General features: G+C 41.5%; 1 protein-coding gene across 10 annotated transcripts; it reads right to left on the reverse strand.

Moving 5' to 3' along the window:
• Positions 1-2,312: 2,312 nt before the first annotated feature.
• On the reverse strand, positions 2,313-22,297 carry anln (anillin, actin binding protein). Of its 10 annotated transcripts, none has more exons than XM_032511226.1 (25): positions 22,090-22,297; positions 19,266-19,416; positions 18,734-19,159; positions 17,803-18,131; positions 16,283-16,934; positions 15,473-15,678; positions 14,420-14,527; positions 14,195-14,300; positions 13,204-13,514; positions 12,586-12,734; positions 12,204-12,345; positions 11,887-12,022; positions 11,277-11,459; positions 10,349-10,475; positions 10,026-10,074; positions 9,491-9,544; positions 9,355-9,399; positions 8,657-8,689; positions 8,524-8,542; positions 7,274-7,386; positions 6,541-6,594; positions 4,960-5,046; positions 4,595-4,702; positions 3,961-4,133; positions 2,313-3,571 (listed from the first exon to the last, which is right to left on the reverse strand). In XM_032511226.1, the coding sequence occupies exons 1-25, from the start codon at positions 22,105-22,107 to the stop codon at positions 3,457-3,459; spliced, it is 3,894 nt and encodes a 1,297-aa protein (XP_032367117.1). In that variant the 5' UTR covers positions 22,108-22,297; the 3' UTR covers positions 2,313-3,456. The 10 variants fall into 10 exon arrangements, with proteins under 10 accessions (XP_032367117.1, XP_032367108.1, XP_032367116.1 ...); XM_032511217.1 differs by having other exon boundaries at positions 13,204-13,518; positions 14,196-14,306; XM_032511225.1 differs by having other exon boundaries at positions 14,195-14,306.
• Positions 22,298-23,161: the final 864 nt, after the last annotated feature.

The raw sequence follows: 23,161 nt of genomic DNA on the forward strand, positions 1-23,161 counted from the left end.
TCATAGCTACATGTATGACCTTTGCAGCAAAAAACCCCCAGGAAAATCAGTTTTGCATAGAGTGATATATAAATTAAACGCGCTGACAGCTCATTGCACCAAACACGTTCCACTGAGTGGAGGGTGACCGGTCCAAGATGGCCGCCCACGGCTCGTCAGCGCCAACAGGCTGTAGCGCTCGATGCGGCGTCTGGTCTTTATAGGTCTATGGCCCCAGGTGAACAGAGGCATGGGGCCCTCCCCTCCTGTTCTCCACCCTTTTCAAGCTTTAACACTTTTCAAAACCTAAATAAAAAAGGTAGCAATGTTCCCTCAGCATTTGGTCTTCTTTCTAAACTGAATGTGAAATGAGCGCTGATATTAAATCAGCGGTTTCATATATTTCATATGTTCTGGGGCGGTGTTTAGCTAGCAAATAAGCCCACTGATGGCAACGTTATTCATATTTTAGCACAATGTTAAGTAATGACATTAGTAAACAGGGCTCAGGGAGTCTGTCAGGAGGTCTGGGATCCACCGGATCAGCACCGCAGCCTATGGTGCAGGTGGATTCTTTTCTGAAATATTGTGACTTTATTCTTGTAATAGTCTATTGTAACCTAATTTTTCACCAAATATCTCCAAACCTCAGAGAACACACATGGGATAGGCTATATTTTTAGTTTGCACGTTTTGAACATGGAAATCAGAAATCTTGCTCAAACACATCTGAAATATTAAAGGCCAGTGGTTTATTAATCCATTAAAATGAATTAATGATCACCGAGGTGAATATTTGTCATATGCACATGGAGGTTACTTCCTCAACACAAGAGGAAGAAGAGTAAAGGCTACACGTGTGCCGACTCACATATTATTAGACAAGTTGATCTACAGGAGAATAAATAGTTAAAAGCAGTACAGAATACCTTACTCCAATATATTCTATTTTGTTTTTATTTTTGGATTGTACTCCATGTTACCCTTTACATAAAAGATATTTTAAGCATAAATTGATGCAGAAAAAGGTATGAATAGGTGCATACAAATTCACCGGAATACAGGAAATTAAGTGCTTAATTCTAAAAAACGTTCCGGGGGACCCCCAGAGACAGAGGACGGACGCTTGCTTGGGAGTTTCTTGGAACGATTGGACAGATTTACAAAGAATATGATTATGTCATCTCCTCTCTAGCTGGGAGGTTTTGGGACTGACTGGTGGGGTTGACAAAGTCCACACGGAGATCCACTTTGAAGAGATAATGAGGTGTAACCATGTCTCAGCTGATTAACATAGCTCACCTTCCTGTACTGAATCAACAGTTAACTTCATTTAATATTGGATTAGGAGTTTTCTTTTGCAGGATAGAAGTGTTCCACTAAAACCACTTCCTTCCAGCGCCGCCCAAGATGATTGGGATTGGTTTGAAGAAATTACAACCCAGTGATTTTTTTTCTTCTTCTCCTATCCCAGAATGCATCTGCGGTGTAGCCAGACTAGGGTTGCACGACATGAGGAAAATATCCAACATGGGATAAAGGTGTGTTGGATTCTCGGCGTGTTGCCACAGCCAGAAGGCCAATTAGTTTCTAATGAACCTGGAGGAAGCAACAAAAAAGAAAAAGAAATGCTGGATAAACTATTTACCAGTAACCATGGCGGGTTTGTTCAAGACCCACTCACTTGGAACCTCGACTGAAGTAGTACTACAAAAAGTACTCGTTAGCATGTACCAGGGACTTTTTGTTTGTAATGGAAAACCAAAAAAGGCGAGTAGAGGCGAGTAGTACCACGCAGTGGGAAACGCCAATAGATAGTGTGTACCCAGTTCTGCTGCTCAGATACAACATGATTGTTGAGAAATAATTTCCAACATTGTTTTATTGAACAAATTGAACATTAAAAGGTAAAAGGCCCCACTAAAATAAAAAAGGAGTTACATTTAAAGTGTAGTTTTCTACTGATATTTTCTATCAACTTACAAAGAATCTGTCTTCTGCAATATTTTCAGCCTTTTGCGATGTGTTTATTGCCCAAGTTGTATACTCGATGGCGTTAAAACAGATATTGTGCAGCTCTAAGACACACCTTACACCACACAGCGTTGTGAAGAAAGGACTGCTGATGAGAGACTAAAAAACAAACAGACGTTGACAACACAGTAGCTCCTGTTGCAACAGGAAAATGTAAGACAGGTCTCCTGACAGTACTCTTAACTTTTTTTGGTTAATCTTATCAATGAAATTAAAATATCTCTTAAATCTCAAAACGCATTCTAGACTGAATTCAATGTTACCTTTCAATAAAATGACAAACGGAACTTAAGCATTAGTAACCTGGTCCATTTTGCAGGCATTTATTGATAGATGTACAAATAGCTGTTAAACTCTCTGGTGACAGCACTAACAGATTAACACTCACTCGCATGCTTCATGATGACATCATGTGTAGAGAAGGTTATGTGTAAACAGTACATCTGCTGTCGTTTGTATTCATTACCAACATGATGAAAAATGACATTTACCAACACCCTGCAGGGTCACTGTGAAGTCTGTTACATACTCGGCTGATCCCGTATTGTACTGCAGTAGGATGTGTTATAAGTCATGTACAAGCAGTGTTGCTGTACTGCAGTTTGTCCACCAGAGAGTACTGGCTACTGGGTTTTACACTGTAAAACGTTCAGATGTGTAAATCCTTTGTTTACACCCGTTACATCCAAAATGGAACCCCTATCAAGCAATCTTTCTTTTGCATTCTCATAGAAATGAGTGTTTGGTCAGGTTATAGCACAGAATATGTAACAGACCTTACACCCCCCCCCACTTATCCAAAACTTCCACACTAACATTTACAGAACAACAAACAATACACAACACTAAACAAACATTTCAAAAAGAATAAAAGCTGGGGTATAACTGGTGTTGAAAATCTGTGTAAAATAAAGAAAAGGTGTGAAAGTCCTGCCGCAAGTTATAAAAGCTAATATATATAAAATAAAACCTTTTCAGTGTTCTTCTGTGCTGTCAAGCAGGATAACATGCGATAAAACTCTGGTGCCTTAAACGAGTATTTCTCTGTAATTCCAACCTATATATATATTTTGATTTTAGCTTTAAAACCAAATCATTTAAAGCCATGCACTGTGTCAAGAATACTTGATATTGGCATTAACATAAAAAAACCTCTAAAATACCTCGAGTATCAAACCAGTCTAGAAGTGTATAAAAACAGAGCCAAACCCCGACTCCTACACAAAATACTGTCCTGAAATGTTTCAAATGTATGGCTTTATTTACTTTCGTCTGATCTTTAACTTAAACACTAACGTGTTTCCTTACTAATCTCCTGGAAAATACCCACAAGTCAAAAATATTTTTACAATTCTTACACGGTATTGCACTTAGTATTTGCCATGTGTCCCCGGTATTGCCAGGCCAAAGGACAGAAGGGCTGGTTGTGGCAGAGTGCAGTAATTACAGCGGCCTGTAGGAGGCGTCTGGTTGCCACATTCGCAGATCCACCACAATCTGGTTCACTTTCTTCATCCACAGATTCCTCTCGTCCTTTGTGTCTGCACTCAGCCAGTTTCTGCACAGAAAACCAATGCAGGCTCAGAATCAGTGACGTAGGTAGCTGGGTATCGTTCAGACTTTCTCTACCACTACCGGTGAGTAACCACACTTTATTTTAAGCTCCTACGGCGTGAGCCCCGTCTCTGTGCGTAACGCAGAGGTTTTTTTCCTCTCTACGACGTGTGACGTTAGACAGCCAACCACAGACATGATTAGATCTTGGTAGAGGCATGCTGCGTGCTGATTGGTTCACTGACACTGATAAGATTTAACCCTTAGATATTGAAATGGAGTACGGAATGACAAGGCATTTTTTGATACTACATAGCAGTGGTTCTCAAGCTTTTTCAAATAATGTAACCCCCCCCCCCCTTCCCCATATGTATACATAGACATGGCACTTACTTGGTGACACACATGGTGTTCTTGCACTGGCTGACTAGAGTTTCTTTGTCATCCTCTCTCTGTGGCCGGACTGTGATCAGCTCAAACGTGTTGGGTCTGGCACAAAACTCTCTGTTGGCTGGTTCCACCTTCTTACTGGTGCAGTTAGCCAGGTTGATGCGACCAATGGGATTCTGAAAGAAAAAAGTAAATAAATAAATAATAAAAAGGGGTTAGCACAGACAGACTAAACTGTCAGGTGCCTCAGTCCATAGTTAGTACACTGCACTGGCTACCTGTCTCTTTTAGAATGGATTTGAAAGCTTTAAATGACCTCACTCCTCCATACATCAGTGGTTTTCTTTCATTTCAGGCTCCAGCCAGATCACTAAGGTCCTCCACTGTTTCTTTCTTTTAAATGCTCCTAGTGTGTTTCAGAAACGTACAGGTGAAGGTGCATTTGGTTTTTACAGCCCTGAACTGTGGAACTTACTGCCAATGAGAGGTAGCGTTTAAAATCACGGTTGAGTAAATAGTAAATATACTTTAATATATAGTAAAAATAAATATAAATAACATATACAGACACCTAATAAAACAGGAACCACCAATCAATAAAAAATGAATAGAAATAACGAGAGTTTTGCTCCGTTACCTTGCGCTTCTCATCATCTGGGTAGGTCCAGTAGGAGATGCAGTACCCCGACAGGACACACCACCGCCGGTGCCACGCTCCAAATCCACTCACATCTTCAAACATCGTCTTCAGGGGGGGAAGGAGAGGAATTATAATCACAACATATATATATATTTGGAAATAGCTTCTACCGTTCCTTCGGAATAAGCTGCTTTGAATGAGTCAGAACGTGCAGTCGTCCTGCCAGTGTGCACTGCCGTGGGTTTTAAAGTAAAATGCATCGAGTTCGATGGAATAAAAGGGATTTCTTTGCTGAAGGTTACCATACTGTCAGATTCTTATAGCAGCACATGCCTAGTGGTGACAAATCTGCTTGCACTCACCAGGAAGCCCTTTTCCTCCACCTTTGAGCCAACTTCACACTGCATGGTGAGGTAGACGTGGCCCTCCAGAGGGCACAGGAACGGCACCTGGAGTCCAAGGTACAGACACTTAATGGAAAGCAGGGTATCATGTTCACCACTCAACAAACGTTAAGGTGCAGTAGGTAAGCGTTAGAAAATGATTTGCTATTTGGGGTGTCTAATTGACTGTCAATCACTGCTCATGCACACGCATTCATTCTCCCTTGTGGGGGGCGGGGCTTTGGAGACCAGTTGGGCTTTAGCAGAAAGAAGGAGGGACTGAGAAGTTGTCGATGTTCAAATGTTTTGGCCAAGTTCTGGATCTTTACAATCCTACCAACAGCACCTTTAAAGTTACAATATATAGTTGAACAAATAAAAGTTTTAAGATGGTAACAACTAGGGCTGGGTACCAAACTCATTCCTTTTTAGGCACTGAAGGTATTGCCTCGTCAAATACCTCATCACAGGAAATCTCATAAATTCTCAAATTTCTTTTTACCGACATCCAGCCCTAGTCACAAGCACCTGTCAATCATAGAAAGAGATGAAAACAACTAGAACAGATTGGTGACCAGATTAAGCTCATAGTTGGTGTCACAATGCCTTTAAGAACTTCCCGTGCTATACAGGGTACCCGCAGAAAGACTTAACACCTTTTTAATACCACCTAGGATGAAATGAAATTCCAATGTCATGACCATTTAATGGAAAATCCGTATGGAGTACTTAATACAATCAAACATTTTATTATAATACTTGTTTCTGTCGCATTAAAGGGTTACTACAGTTTTTTTCAAGCTGGACCCCAGTTCCCTACACCAAGCCTGTGTCTGAGTGACTGATGGGACACCAGTCTGTGACACTGGTCCAGTATTAAGAGAGATCTCTGCAGTCAGCAGCAGAGAAACAAGCTACAATGGAAGTTAGTAGGATGATTGTCCATCTTGTATTTACCTTCACTAAATGTTATTTTTGGCTCTGACAGACTCAGATTAACATTCTTAGTCTGACAACATTATGGAAATGTAATGGACTGTTCTTATATAGCGCTTTTAGTCTTAACGAATACTCAAAGCTCTTTGACATGGTACAGGAACCAATCATCAGGAACCTGACACACACACAACACACACAACACACACACACACACACACACACACACACACACACACACACACACACACAACACACACACACACACACACACACACACACACACACACCACACACCAACACCAACACACACACACACACCACACACACACACACACACACACACACACACACACACACACACACAAACACACACACACACACACACACACACACACACCCACACACACACACACACACACACAACCACACACACACACCCACACACACACCCCCCCCCCCTTGGGGTTCAAACTCCGCACACAAAATCCAATACTTTGAGGCCTTATTCTTTTAGAATATTAAATGTATAACTTTAAAAGACTCAGTGGGTACCCTGTTGTAGTGACTTCACCCTCCTTCCCATACAAGAAGAAAAGAAATTATCATAGGGCAAGTAGTAACCTTGGTAGAAAACATGTCACTGAGTAGTTCTCTTTCCCTTGCTTCATATTTGATCTAGAAAAACAAAATGGCAAAGTAGGTGACACAGGAGTGCACAGGGAGAACAAACAGGGTTACTGTGAGTCTCTGTGGAGCCTGTACACAGATATAGGACTACGGTCCAAGGGAGCCATTTGCTGGCGTCTTCCATACAACATGGATACTGGGCCTATAGACAAAGAGCAGCCATATATTTAAAAATGCACAATAAAAACAACCTGTAACAATCTTACATAATTGTCATTTTTTGTTGAACCGCAACGAACTGCTAACATTAGCAAAGGTCTTAAAGCATGTGACTGGTAATTGTTGATTTTGTTTAGATATGCCAAGTTGTAATTATAGAAGTGATTATTGGTCAGACTGTTGAGCTAAAGCTATGCTAGTTTACCCCATTCACAACAACAAAAATGGGGACAGTTACAAAAAAATGTTTTATGGTAATAAAGAGGCGTTGTTAACTTCATAGGCTGTGTACCTGTGGTATTACATGATCTGGGTCACATGACAATCACATGTCAATTAACATTATTTTACAAAGTAATAAATTATTTTTTATATGACTGAAAGAATTATATTGTTAATTGCAATTGTTTGTGCAACAATAGCACAGCAACATGTGGACTGGTTCCAGCTCTAGGAGGACAAGGGACATGAGGAGAGGATGAAGATGTGACATTAACGGCTTCCGTACCTTATCCAAAGGAAATTTGTTTTTCCCGATCGAGGACAGGGTGAGCTTGTGTGATCCGACCAGGATGAAGTTACTGGTGCGAACAGCGTTGGGGCCTCCGGGACTGGCCACAACTACACACACAAAGAATGACATCATAAACACCTCATCTGACGCTTAAAGGGATAGTTTGAAAGTGTGGGTGAGGTACTTCTTTCCTGTATTACCTACAGGAAATAGCCCCCAGTTTGGAGAAGCAGGCAGGAGTTCTGACACTAGGGTGCACCATATTGACAATGTGATTATGCGATATTATGAATATCGCGATAAATATTAATTCCAATCTTTTTAAACATACGTAAAATTACAAAAGTTACGGGAAAACGCATCAAAAAAGATTCCTAACAAATTAAACAAGTTTTCTTACAACACAGGTACATTTCAAATGACTGCATGTCAGATTGGACTGGGACAACATGAATAAATAAAGAAGGACCATGTCCACAGACCAGGACATGTTTTACTGGTTGGACAGTAGAAAATAAATAGAACAGGACACCTTTTCTTTCTCTTCTCTGATTTGTTCCGTTTCCTTGTCTCTATCGATTTCTTCACTTAAACTGTCACTCTGTTGAAATATGTGCACACGTGGTACGCTCCATAGGGTTTACTTTAGGGTAAACAACTTAGGCGTGGGGGGTGGATGTAGTGCAATCAAGAGGAGTATTCCAGTTGCATTGTGGGAAGTGTACATGAAGCGGTTTTGGAACAGCTTCTGCTTCTTCAGTTTCAACAATTGTATTGAAGCTACAGTGTGTAGGAATTTCTCCCATCTAGAGTTGAGATCATATATGAGATCAGCTCTCTCTCGCCACGCTCCTGTTCCTGGAAATAGGATTTTAAATATGCGTTTCCTTCTTTAAACTTGCCGGGCCGGGAAGCGGCGATGCCCATTAGCAGCAGCTTTGAGTCAAAAACACTAGCAGTATGTTGTGTGTCCCTTACCAGCTAACATATTTAAAGATGACCCATGACTATGGAGCGTCTACCCCAGTTCATACAAATGGAAATGGTAAATGTGGTGGTGGTCAATATTCATAAAAAAGGACAAGTTTATGAACGGGCAACACAGATTTTGATAATAAACTCCAAATGTTAAAGACTGGGGCTTTAAACCTTGTGGCCTGCATTAAGCGTGTCCCTAAGCTTTTTGTGGAATGCTTCCATTACATTTAACTAATGGTTTAGATTTATTTTACATTTTGACCTACCTGGTGTCTGGCCACTTTTCTGCAAGACAAGATAAAACCCAAAAAATTACAAATACATTCCAAGCAGATGAGAGGAGTTACATTCTGATATAAAATTCTTGAGGATAGCAGAAAGCAAATTGGAAATACTTACAGTGATGGCGAGGAATCTCTTTGGAGTGATAGCCTAGAAAAATAAAAGTAACGCAAATAATATATTTTTGATTCCAAGAAAAGAAGGTCATGACAGTGCAATGTGTCTGAGGGACAGGTCTGCTGCTGGCCAGTTAACATCCTTTAAGCTTCTGTTCAACGGCGAGCTTTCGCAGAATCAAGTTTAAACTTGGGTGGTGGTGTGTGCGTCAATTTCTTTAGGAGAATAGGAGGGCCGGCATGTGTGTGCGGAGTGTGTGGTAGAGCGAGTAAGAGAGTGACAGTGATTCGCTTAGGATCGAGTACAAACTCTAGATCATAGTGAGAGAAACAAAGTGTCTCCCCTGTTCTTTCTGACCATGGTGGGTGATCTAGAGGAGGAGACGTTAACCCTCTCCTTGATTTTATGTGGTTTATGGAGAAGGAGAACCAGGAAATGAGTCGGGGGGGACGCAACACCTGTTGCTGTGACGTGTAGTTACATCTTTTGAGAGGTGCGCGTCAGGCTACGGCGTAGGAAGCCTACATACGTCCGTACTCACAGCGTTGATTTAACACAGAAACAGAAATTGGCCTTTATCCATTAAATGAAATGACCCCCTGAAGCTGTGTAGACAAACAGTGACATTCTTCTCCATCTGCCCACACAGTGCACACCCACCAACATGTGAGGGTATCTGATGCAGAAATGGTTCATACCGACATACACAAATCTTGGGCCTCGTGAACCTGTCTCCATAAACTCTGGACACACACGCACTTAAAGAATTACAGCATGCTCCATTATTGACTTGACAATGTGTTTTGCATTTGGTAAAAAAGAAGAGGGATTTACCTTTGACTTGCTTGGTTTCTTCTTCTTGTCACTGCAGGCATCACGTTTCTGCACCTGAAGATGTCATCAGTTATTGCACAAGATTGGAATAATCAGTGGCCTGTACTTCTAGATTGCAATCCTAAAACATGTATCAGTCATCCATAATATGTTTCACAAGGCTTAAAGCATCTAAACATACAGATATGAAAAGATAAACTTGGGGGGAAAAAGCAGCAATTGTAGGGGCTCAATGACCAGCCTCTTTCTGTCGTTCTGTCTTTCATTACCCCTTTAAAAAAATAAAGAAATCATGAAATCAACAGAAATCATTCTGATTAATCGTTGATTAAAGAAATTGCTGATTTTAGTGTCATCTTTTTTATTTATTTCATATGTGCCCTTTAAGCTGCAGAGCTGGGAAACAGGGGAAATGAATGTGAAAGGGAATATCACGGCTGCTGTTACAAAATGGAAGACTTGAAATTAAAGCAGTGAATGCAGTGCATATGTGGTTAGATTATGTTTTTTGGCAACAGTTAACCAGGACACTCACCAAGCAATAGACCTCTATATCAATTCCAAAGTCACTGGACACATCCGATCTGAAAGGGAAGAGGAACAATCTTGATCGACATAATTCAAGTACACCAGTAAAGTCTGATCAAAATTTTGATTTGAATAACCCAAACTGTGTTTTTGTACTAAAAACATTTCTGTTCAATATAAACTGATTAAATTGAATGTGTTGAATGTTTTTATCTAACAAAACACACTAAACATCATCTGTCAACTGCAAACATAAATGTCTGAATCACAAATAATAATAAAAACTATCATGTGTGTTCTCCTTAATGTGAGCGGGAGTGCAGGGTTTACATGGTGAACTTGGTGGGGAAAGCCAGCGTGTCCCCACTGAGGCCGCGGTGTGTGCTGGCTAATGGCGTGGCCACCGTGTTCTCTGCTCCAGCCCGGATCATTACGAAGAACGAATGTTTGGTGGACTCTGAAGAGAGGAAAGAGAAGGGCTTGTAGTTTTCCTTACACGAATGTCACTGCCAGTCTATTTAAAGCCCAGTTCAGACCAAAGATTAGCGATGAGACCAAAGCGGTTTAGAACGTTGCAGGGAGAGTAACCGACCCGTCTCAGGCCAAATGATGGTGTTGCATGCGACTCGGCTGGTCACGTTGCCAGTGGCTGGTTTTAGAATGTAACAGATGCCACCTGTTATCCAGCCAATACACCAATACCAGTCAACATAGAAGTCTGCTGGTCAAGATAAACGATCCATTATACATTTTATTTCTAGGTTACAAATAGATGCTCAACGAGCACGCTATGTGGTCGAGCAAGACAGAGTAACTACAGAGAGGGAGCGGCGTTAGAACTAAGCAGTTCATCACATAAACAGACTGTTTTGTTGATTCCTCACTAGAAATCCAACTGCACTGCTCACTTTCGCTAACATTATCCACATTCATATTTAGTTGCAAAAAATGAAACATCTAGCTACAAAAAGAGCCTGAGTGCGCAAGCTAGAACGGAAGTACTAAGAGTCGTTGCTATGGAGATAATATGGTCTTGTGTCATTGGTGTAAACTGGCAGGTTTCAGAACGCTGCAGACCGGTGGTTGCAAGTAGTTGTAAGTTTTAACTTGTGTCATTGTGACTCTTAGGTCTGAACTGGGCATGACACAAAATGGTGATGTACAATATTGAGCATTAGTGACAACAGAGATCACCAGATAATGTGGTGGGGTGTTGCTTTGAATGACTGAACTGTGGTTAAATGCATTTTGAGCCTACCTGGCTTGTTGGCAATGGAGCAAACAAAGTCTGCCTTGAGAGGCAGGCGCAGCTCCTGCAGGGTGACGGAGCCCTTGGAGGCCGCCATGCTCATAGGTTCTGGGGCCACAGAGGCCTTTTTCTGGCCTGTTGGGTCTCCTTTCAGGCGGTCCAGCTCCGCTTTCAACGCTTCCCTCTTCTCCGCTAAGAAAGGACAGAAAGTCAAGCTTCGACACTAACCCTAGAAGTCGTCAAATCCTACATATAGGGGCTTTAAAACATTTACAGACGGGCTGTAGTGGTGGTGTATTATGGCTTTATTTATTTAAGGCAGAAGTCTATAAGCGGCAGCTTGAATGCATTAGCTTTAGAATGATTGTGTGGACTCAAATCTTGTGTGTGGATTTTTTTCTTCACATTCAAATTGCAGTGGTTGCTGACCGTTTTACTTGGGTATAGACCCCAAAATAAACAATGGGTCCCTTTTGAAATTTGAATAAAGAAAAATATAATAAAAGGGTTTGTAGTTTTATTTAAATTTATAAATACAGCTTAATCATTTCTAAAATCACATGCAAGTGTGCCTAGCTTGGGTATGCATAGTTTTCGTCTATGGTGTGGATGAACTCACTTGCCACCAGCAGCAGCCTCTCTGCCTCAGCCTCCACCTGGGACCCCTTGCCGTGCTCTTCATCTGTGCAGCAGTTGAGTGCCTGACTGGCCTGATGAATGACCGTCTGTTGCAGGTTCAGCTCATTTGTCAGAATCTACAGAAACGTACAACAGAAAGCTTAAAGCTAGCCCTCTAAGATGTTTGAAACCATTGCCCACCCCCCCCCCGAAATATAGAAAAACCAAATGTATAACAGGGTTCTCATACAAAACGGCACACTCATACTGTAATCTGGCATGAATCAAAGTTTGAAAAAATAATAATTCATTCCCAACCTTCATCTTCTGTTTGATGCTAAAGAGACTTGCTCCTCTGGGTTCCTCCACTCTGTTAGAAACGTCCTCTTTTCTCACAATCACCTGTTTCAGGTTGGGTTTCTCTGTCTCTTTCACCCTGGTGGACCTATATGCATCAATGCTAGCACACACAGAACCAAACAGAGGCATATAAGATACACACTTACTGCAACAGCCGACTTGAATCCATATAAGTGAAATGAAGCAAAGCACGCAGTTCATTCATAGAACACCTTTCGCAGACACCAGTCACAACAAAATAAAATAAAGTCAAATAGAATACAATCAAAAACATAAATTAAAAGAGAAAAGACCAGATAAAATATACGAGGTGGTAAATGATAAAATTGGGAGCAATTACCTATAAGGCAATTTGGGGTCCTCGCCAAAGGCCTCAACGCTGTCTGAAGATGCACCCCTCATCACGTTGGCTCTCTGGAACTTGCTTGGTTTGGAAACCTTATCCAGAGTGTTGCTCTCCACGATGAATGAGGTGGCCGGAGTCGATGTCTATTCAAAGGATATCAACAAAATGCTATTAAGGTGTTTCTTGACTCACAAAGTACATGTAAGTGGTACACAGACCTCGTGTCTGTACTACCTCCTATTAGGCCTGTAACAATTATCACACTCTTGTCTAATCAATTTATTTGTACATTATTATCATTTCTTTGTTTAACTGCAATTAATTGCTAGCATTATCTAAGGTCCTAAGGGGTATAACTGTTCATAGTAATTGTTGATTTTATGTCCATTTAGGTTAAAAAAATCAATGTCTTATGATAATGAAGGTGCAGTTTACCTCATAAGCTGTGTAATTACATTATCGGAGTCACATTACAGTGACCAAAAGATCCTGGGATTCATTCAAAATAAAGAATATGAATGTTTTTTTTTTTTAATTTCAATGAAAGAGACACTTATATTGTTAATTGATTAATTTTACAGACACATTTGCAATTGTTCCAGCTCTACCCACCATCATTCTTCTTTCTGGACTTTTCACCACAGCAGCCACAGTCTCTGCTAGTGGAGTGAGGAGCGACATGGAGGAGATATTTAAAGCATCTTCCTCCTCTTCATCATCATAATCATCACTCTGCTCCAGGGCGCCATCAAACAGCTCGTTGATAATTGCAGAGTTGATGGACTGGTCTACGTTCATCTCTTTCTCTTTGACCACCTCTTCTTCTTCTTCTGGAGTTTCATAACTTGTTTTCTCTCCAGTATGGCTGAGCACCCTCAGAGGACTGGATGTTGAGGTTGGAGGCGAGACCATCAACCCATGACCTGCGATTTAACACAGTCCATGTGAGAAAACATTAGATTTTCCCTTATTATCCACACAATTTAGCAATGTTCAAACTGTCTATCTGGGTTAGGGACATAGTTTGAAAAAAAAAAAGCCTGCAGTTCTCTCCAATATTCTGTCTCATCCTGGCACAGCTCCAAATTGTGCTCTGCTACTTAAGAACTACAGCGTGCTACTTCAGCTCTGGCAGCTGGGGGCGCAATGACATTCACAAATGTTCCCATTCTCTTTTATTGCAAACTAATTAGGTTTCCATCCGTGACTGGGATGTTATGGACAAGGTTTTTATTTTACAGTGTTTAGGCTGACTCTTTTATTCAGCAGTATCAGTTTTCAGCCAGGGAGGCTGCCGTGGGGAGAAAATGGCCAGCGGGGGGAAGCCTCCTAGAACCTGAGCTGCAGAGAGAAAACAGACTGGTGGTGCCGTTGGTCCAATCGCCCTCCGATACTAATAGAAACGGAATAATTCTGCCGCAATGAATGTCAGATCAACGTATGGTTACACCCCTCAATCCTAAATGAGGACAATGCCTAAAACTTTCTTCAAGTCAAGAGAGCCTAATGAATGAAATAACTGCCAATGTCAGTAACATCACTCAAACACCTGTACACAACAAGGTATAAATATCCAAACTCTAAAGGAAATATTGTTGAATACCTGGAGGAGTGCACTTTTTGGGTGTATCTGTACTCTCAGTAGAGGGAGCTGCACGTTCATTCTGGGGTTCACATGGGGCAACTTCAGCCTCCACTGGCTTGTCAAGCTGTTCCTGAAAAGCACACTTTATTAGATATAGCCTGGCCTATGCTACAAAAGCATGTCTTTATTGTGAGATGTCAAACACAAATTTGGCATTTGTGTGTCCAGTGCTTGTTGGCCAACCTTGACGTTTGCATTTTTGTGGGTTTGTGCCGCTTCATCTTTGTTCTTCCACATATTGCTCCCCTTCTGGAAGCGACTGCGAATCTGAGCCAGCTCAGACTCACGCTCCTGAAATGATTGATTGATAAAAATCTAATTTTACTATTGTTGTAAGAAACAAAATGATGGCAAAAAAAGGATTATTTTGGCATCAACGTTGCGATGTGTGCATGTGCGATAGTCACATCGCAGGACGTTGCGATGTTTACGCTAATCCTTTTTTTGCTGCTTGATAGAAAAGTAAACTTCCACCGTTCTCCTTTTACATGGTTATTACGGTCTGACCCTTCCCGTTTAAGACGGCTAGCCATGTGGGCAGTGTGTGTGAGAATGATTTATTATTTCCAAATGGAGCTATTTATGTTAAAAAAAAAATGTTATTACTAATTACAACATTGCTTTGTTTGTGGTGAGGCAGCGGATGCGATGACATTAGGTGCACCGGTGCGACCTAGGAAAAATGTTACTCGCGCCCTAGACGCTAACTAGCACTGGTCATTGCTGTTGTCTGACACAATGTTGCGTTTACTGGTAAACTGGTAAACCCTGTGACCAAGGAATGACTGCTATCTGTTGTGGAATTTCCCTCACATTACTCTGTCCCCTGTGACTGTCTACAGAGATATATATATATATATATATATATATATATATATATATCTCAATGTAAAAAATATTGCAATGTCAGTTTGTTCCAATATCTTGCAGGCCTAGTTATAATATTAATAGTAGGGCTGCACAATATCAGGTAAATATCTAATTGCCATTATTTTGACCAATATTGTGTTTGCGACATGATTTGCGATAGTGGAGGGAATGACAATTTTTACATCATTATTCTCATTTGAAAATTGTTATATTGTTATTTTTTTTTGCAAGGATTTGTACCAAAAAGATTTTTTATTTAGTCGGTAGGACAGGATTTGTAGGCCGGGACATCGCTGCAGCGCCACAATACAAATATTGTGATTAATTGTGCAGCCCTACATACTAGCATGTCCAACATTACTCTACCAGCTTATGTCTTTGGGCGAGATCCGCGGTGGTTGTGCTTGCAGCCTGGGCAGCTCGGAGCCTCTCCTGTAGCAGCCGGGTGGTTGGTGTGACTGCTGATGGAGTTACAGTGGGACTCTTGGCATGGGGCGTGCCCCCTGCTGGGGAGCTCTGGTTGGTACGCTCCTGGCACCGCTCACCAAAACGCTCCAGAAAAGATTTTACTCCTGTTGGGAAGAAGGAAAAAGAAATATACAATGTTCTATCATCCATATAGAGGAGACTAACTGCATCACCACATACTTAACAAATCTAGCTAAAAAACCGACCAACTCAGGGTATGGCTGAACGACAAATGATTAATAAGGGGAAAAGATTTCATAAGCCGTCATAGCTACAAGATTAAAACACAGGCTGTGTCTATTATTTAAATCATATATTAAGAAGACGTTAAGAAGAATTTTTGGTTACTTGAATTTTTGATCTAACCATAAAGACTACAACCTAAAGTACGCAACTCCGACAGGGCACTATATATATAATACTACTACTACTACTACTACTACTACAAATTCGTATTCTTTTAAAAAGCAGTTGAAGACTTTGCTATTCAAACTGGCTTTTAGTTAGACAAGCGTTTCTATGGCTGTCTGATTTAATGTACATATGTTTTCCTTTGTATTCTATTCATTGTATTTTACTTTAGTGTTAATAATAAAAAAAACTTCACTTACTTACTTACTGTGCAAGAAGGTGACAGTGAACAACTGGATCATCACTCCGTATTCAATTTTATAAAATAATTCCAAAATGAAGTGCAACATAACTCACCAGGTGCTCCAGCAGCGACAATTTCCTGAGGACCAGAGGGGCCGGCAGTGGTGGGCCTGGCACGGAGTTCTGGCTTCTGAGGGCTGGAGGTGGAGATGAGACCCCTGGAGAGGGCCTGACTTTTCATGGGGCTTTGAGGAACTGATGCTAAGGAGGAGGGGCCGGCCTTCTGGGGACTGGAGGGGAAGGCTGTTCCCTGGATGGAGCTCTTCTGTGGACTGGAGGGGAAGGCTGTTCCCTGGATGGAGCTCTTCTGGGGACTGGAGGGGAAGGCTGTTCCCTGGATGGAGCTCTTCTGGGGACTGGAGGGGAAGGCTGTTCCCTGGATAGTGCTCTTCTGGGGACTGGAGGGTAAGGCTGTTCCCTGGATGGTGTTCCTCTGGGGACTGGAGGGGAAGGCTGTTCCCTGGATGGAGCTCTTCTGGGGACTGGAGGGTAAGGCTGTTCCCTGGATGGTGTTCCTCTGGGGACTGGAGGGTAAGGCTGTTCCCTGGATGGAGCTCTTTTGGGGACTGGAGGGGAAGGCTGTTCCCTGGATGGAGCTCTTCTGGGGACTGGTTACTGGCTTAAGTGCTGGTCTGGCTGCAGGAATGTCAGCGTCCTGAGTGCTAGGGTCAAACACTCGGCCTGGCTTTGCTGGAGGACACAAAGCCTGCCAAAAAGACATACAATAGTTCCTTTTATTTATAAAGCATATTCCAAAACAACAACACAGGTTAAAGAGTCCTGGTGGTCTAGGGGTTTGACTGGTAGATCCTAAATTGGATCTGCTAGAATGGTCTATGTACAGTAGTTAGGTGTAGGCATGGGGAGTGGGGATTGGTTAGGGTAAGAATACCAGGGCAAGCCAATCAGAGGCAGAATAAGGCGTGTCACGAAGCACGCATGTTGCATCAGTTACCGTTGCAGCAAAGAGCCCTCTGCATCGAGACCTCGATGTTTGAACACAGTTACCACAGTGAAACTAATAGAGGGGATGCCTTGTCTCTCACTGTCCGCCTTACGTGGCCTAATACGGTGGCCATGTAGTTAGAACGGCAATTATATTTATTATTGATTCATCTGCAGATTAGTTCCTTTATTAATCTAAAAACAATTGTCTGGTCTAAAATATGTCAACAATGAAACAGTGAATATTCCAAGTATATTTTTCCCACAGTGCAAGGTGATGCCTTCCAATGCCTGGTTTTGTCAGACCAACAGCCCAAAACCTAAATATAAATCGGTTTACCATCATAAAGAAAACCAGTAAATCCTGACAGCTGAGAACCTAATGTTTGGCATATTTTCTTTAGATATTTACTTATTATTGCAGCTCTTCAGGTAATTACTACAAAGTCATTCAGCATCTTGTAAGCAAAGTAACAAAGCACTATTAGCATATTTAATTATTTTTAGGGTCTTCATTTCAGATCTGGCAGATTAGATTTAAAAAAGCAGTCAAACTTACTGATGCAGACAGCTTGTATAACATCGGTCAGACAGACATAACGGGTTATGTCGAAGAAGAAAATATCTACCTGAGAGCTGGGTGTAGACCTGCTGCTTGCAGTTGAACTGGCTGCCACATGGCCTGCAGCACTTGGTTTAGTGCTGGTAGCCACAGTAGCATCTCGGACTGCAAACTTAGGAACAGCTGCAGCGGGCTTCTCTCTTGCATTCGCGTTGGGAATATTAGCATGGCTAAGGTCGTCTTCCCAGGATCCGATGGTGGCAGCGAGGTTGGCGAGTCTGCCTCTCCTCCCAACCGGAGCTCCCGAGGAAACGATGGGGACGGCAGCTGGTGTGACCTCAGCTTGCCTTTGCATCAGGGACAGGGGGGTGCAGTCTGGAACTGCCTCAGGGGTGTCTGAAAAGGTGGAAATGTTAGATTTAGGCAGGGAACATATGAGGAATGGACAGCAGTGTTTTTTTTTTGGATGCCAAAAATAACGGCTAATATTCATTGTGTTTTCCCCTATTCGGCGTAGCGCCATGAACTGCAGCGACCCACTGCTGTGAGTCCATGGACGAGGGAACTGTCTGTGGTTAGTTCACGTCGGTAGCAGCAGGACAGTTGGGTTTGTCATCTAAACTGCTAAAGTCAGTGGAAACGGTGTTGGCAGCCTTACAGTTACAAACGGGCACCATGGTGAACAACACACTAACGTGCTGATGGATTCACTGTTTTAACTGTGTTGGACTAGATAATATTGTTTTTTTGTAAAACAATAAAATCTGTGGTTAAAACATATTTGTGATGCTGTTTTGCCCTCACTGTTCCCTGTTGAGTTTATTGCAAATAATGTAATGTTTGCATGTGTTTTATGTGGAGTGAGCACAGCACTGGAATAAGGAATAAGTATTGTAGTGAAATAACAGAAGTAACTAGTGAACCAGCTTTAAAAGTGAAGTATTCCCTCTGTCACTGGATTTATAGTTAGATTATCTCAAACCACTAAATATTCTCACCATCTCCATCCCAATACTTTCTCTGTTGTGCAAGCCTCTGCAGACGGGACTTCATGCCAGCAGCAGATGGAGCCGAGTCTTCCACCAGCTCCTCCTTGTTACTCTGTAGGGCTGAGCTGGCAGGCACTGCCTCTACTTCTCTGCTGCTTGGAGGATTAGGAGCAGGGGTGACAGCCACCTTCTCTGGCTCTGGAACTTTCTGCTGCCCTGGCTGAGACTGGACAACAGGCCGGTTAGCAGTCTTTTCCAGGGAGGAGGAAGGTCGAACGCTGGCAGGGCCCACCGGGGGTTTCCTGTTTGTGGGAGGATCGGAGAGCATAGGAGCCCCATTTCGTGTCGTCGCTGGCTCCTGGTTTTCCGCGCCGGCTACATTTTCCTCTGAGCACCTGCGCTTGGAGGGCGAGGGCTTAGATGACACCTGTGGAACTGGGAGGATGGAAGAAGAAAAACAATGAGTAGAGCTGCAGCTCACTGTTCAAACTGGCAGGACAAGTCCCAGCAAACAGCAATCCAACAAATGTGTTATTCATACCTTTGTCAATGGCTGGCTCACTCATCACACTGTTGGTGTCAGCCAGCGGCTCTCTGGGCCTCTTGACCATCTGTCTGTTTGCTGCATTTGGTCTCTCCGCCATTTTTTTCTGCAGGTTTTCTCTGCGAGCCCGGGTCCGCTCCAACAGTTTCTGGTTCGACAAAAACAGTTGCATTGTTACTCCAATGGCTGCATTACAGTATACAGAGGATGGACAGGAGAAAATTACCATCAGATGGGACAATACAATCCCAACTCCAAATAAAGTAACTACATTAACAAATAACTGACTGTTATGTAACATTATAAGTTGAACAAAGGTATTATTTAAAGCAGGGCTATTGTTATTACATGTTTGCCCAAGTGTTGCTTTTATTAGGTCCATCCTCTGTGTTTCAGAACAAATGTTTTCATCCAAGCTATGGGTTTCCTCACAACCATCCATTTGTGTTCTGTACTTCCCACAGTGTTCCTTACATCCATTTACATGTACTATTACAGTAATTCAGAGTGTGTGCTCTTTTTCTACATCAACAGGAACAACTGAAAAGATTTGACAGTTCAAATTAGGGATCGACCAATACGGATTTGTTTTAATGCCGAGGCCTTAGCCAATGACCGATAAGGGCTGCCGATTTTCTTGAGCCAATACTGCTTTTGCTCCCTCAATTTACGTCATAAAAATGGCATAATAATGATAACAAATGTTACAAGTCTCAATTTAAAAAAAGGAACATTTGTTGAATTAAAAAAAAAGATATATATATATATATATATATATATATTCTTTTTTTTTTAAATCGTAAAAACAGGTGAGGTGGAACAAGTAAGAACAATTAGATGAAAAATATGGATTTAAAACCCTGCCACACTGGATTTGATTTCGGAATCTGCTCTGCCATTTCTTTAAAAAGAACAAAAACACGGAAGCAAATCTGTAATCTGTAAATAATGCCGGGAAAAATCGGCAAACACAGCAGCCGCGTATCGGCCTGTCACTAGTTCAACTTGTAAGTGTTCAACAAGATGAAATCTTCTGCAGGCTTTGGTTGCTCTTCATGTCCTAAAGGAATGGTGTTTTTGGAGAGTATGCTTATACACTTTCTTTCTGAGTGGGATGAGAAGAGCAACTGTCTCATGTGTGTCAAGTTGTAGTTTAACTAACTAGCCCTAATCAGCACAAAAACATATTTGGCTTCCAACGGTCAACTCCCCCCTCATCCAAAGCCACTATAAAAGTTATAGCTTGCGCTAATGGCATTAACTTGGTGTGTTTTCAACCCTTTGTTGAACCAAGAGCGCCATCTAGTGAGCTCAGAAAATAAAGACACTGGTTCACAAAGCTTGTAATCCACATTTTCAGTTGGAGAGCCTGTTCCCACCATTTTCTAACCTGACATAAATGTGAAGGGACACTAAACGGTGCCACGGAAATCTTTAACAGAATCTGTCTATGTTGAAGATCAGAATCTGGGACTTTTTTTTTTTATAGTCACACTTGTTGCTGTGAGACTTAGTAATTAATCTCTGGCTTTTTCATATAGGCCAAGACAACATACTGATCCTTATTCCCCCATATTTCCCAATGACTGCTGGATCTGTAAATTAAAGCTGCCCCCGTTTAGTCAATAATCACGATTTATCTCCTTCATGCTAACTGACTTCTATTCGAAGAAATTCACCAGCACATCTGTGGTTAAAACAAGACTTAAAGTCGTGCTTTTGCATGATTATGGAGATCTTTTTTGCAGATGTGTCAACAAAATCAAATAAACCAATTTATCATGCAAGTGTTAGACAACTTAGAATTTCTTTAGTCAAGGACAGTCCTACTGTAACTGCCAATGTGTGGAACAAGGCATAGCACAGTGTAATTTTATATATGGGCTACTTAAACAGACAACACCCAAGACACACAAAACAGTCCTTCTAAACCCAAGATGACAAATCCTTCGCTTGGACATGTCACCCAACCTGATTTACTGTGCTGTACGTTAACTGTTCAAGCCCAAACACATTCCTGCTGCAGCACCGCCTTCACAATTTCTCCAGGCAGAGTGGAAAACTTGGTCACATTTTGCAGCATTCCACATGAATGAGCCACTCCCACTTATAGCTCCTGGATTTGAAATTTCAAACCATACTGGCCCGGATACTGGAGCAACAAGAAATGTTATTCTCAATATGAATCATTTCTAGTTTTAGCTTGTAACATGAGCATGAGTGCATCAAGGCAAAGAGAAAAAAAAAAATCAAGCAACGGTTGGAGAATTTCCAGTGCTGACACCTAACATTGCCTTAATGGAGACAAATCCGTTTGAATCTGACGATACGTTATACGGATAGTTGTGTGCGTTTGGCTGAGTGAATTGATAAAGTACATCGATATGGCCAGCCCGGGGCCTGGCTATATTAACCTCACTTAACTGCTGACAACGACTCCAAGATGTAGAAAACTACATATATACAAGATTACGTTACCAGCTAAGCTAACTGTTAGTTGTTATGTTTTATTTCAGATGTGTGGTTGCTGACAACTGACATGACAAAGAAACAACACACACGTGACATTATTCCCTATTCCAAATTATTATATAGATTCGGTTTTGGTAACGTTAGCTAAGTACTATGGAAGTAGCTAAACATGTTGGTCTCCTACCATAACTAAGACGGTCTAAAACAATAGGAAATGTTACGTTAGTTTAACATTAAGCTAGCAGGTAACGTCAACGCCGCTATTTTAACAACGTTAGGCTAGCTAGCTAACCCTACATATGGCGTTAGCTAGCTAGCTAGTTAAGTTAACGTTAGCTCGCCGACTTACCTCAGTAAACGGATCCATTTTAGACAGTTTGTCCCGAATCGAGCAATATCAAATCAATATTGTATTTTACAAGTGTTGTACACACTTGGTGTACAAAAATAGGACTTAGGTGAGGCAAGTAGTGCGGCTCTCAGCTTCTCTTCTCTTTTTTCGGTTCCTACTTCTCTCTGCACAACAAAACAACTGTTCAAATTTGAATTTCAGCGCTGGACCTACGGCGCAGAATCTAACAGTTGAACGAAGTCATTGACAACCAATCAGAATCAACAAGCCTTGCTTTACACTTGCACAGCCAATCGTAGCCTGAGTGTATGTGCCACGTTCCAGCAAGGCACCGCCCAGGTTGGAAAACACTCAATCCATCAACGTATACTTTACATTTTTAGTAGGGTTAGTCATCTGTGTCTTCTGGTTCGGAACCGTTCGGCCATACAAATACTAAGAAATGCGGTTTAAATGCTGACTAGTACACACATGGATGTATTAACGGATTCTCTTCCTGCAATGTGATCTGCAACAGGCGGTTTAGGCTCTTTAACATGCATAACACACATTTACACACGTTTTGTTGTGGTTTTAACTGTAAAACGAGTATGCATACAGTACACTACCAAATACAGAGCTAACTACCAAATACGATTCATAGACATGCCAGATAAGGGTGCAGTACTAATATTTATAGTACTTTATTTTGTAAAACACCATATCCTGCATTAACTAAATAATCATTTGCTGGAAATGACACGTTGATGTCAGTGTGAGCTGAATCCTTTAGCACCTGCAATGTTGAACACACAATATAGCCTTTTGTTGTATTTAATTAGTAAAAAGTCAGTTTCTGTGTTAAAATGTCATGGCAATGTTATTTTTTTCCACATATTTGAATAATAAGTAGCTACACGTGTGCCTTCAAAACAATTAAACTCAAGTCATTTTTACAAATGCCAGCAGGACAAAACTACGGGCTAAAGCTTTGTTTTTGTTACATTGTAAATTGTTTATTGGAAACCAGGTCCATGTAATACAGTAACGGCGTCTATACTCGAATGTTGGAGAAATTGAATCCATTGAC

The sequence above is a fragment of the Etheostoma spectabile genome, unplaced genomic scaffold (genome assembly GCF_008692095.1).
Source record: "Etheostoma spectabile isolate EspeVRDwgs_2016 unplaced genomic scaffold, UIUC_Espe_1.0 scaffold340, whole genome shotgun sequence".
NCBI classification, from domain to species: domain Eukaryota; kingdom Metazoa; phylum Chordata; class Actinopteri; order Perciformes; family Percidae; genus Etheostoma; species Etheostoma spectabile.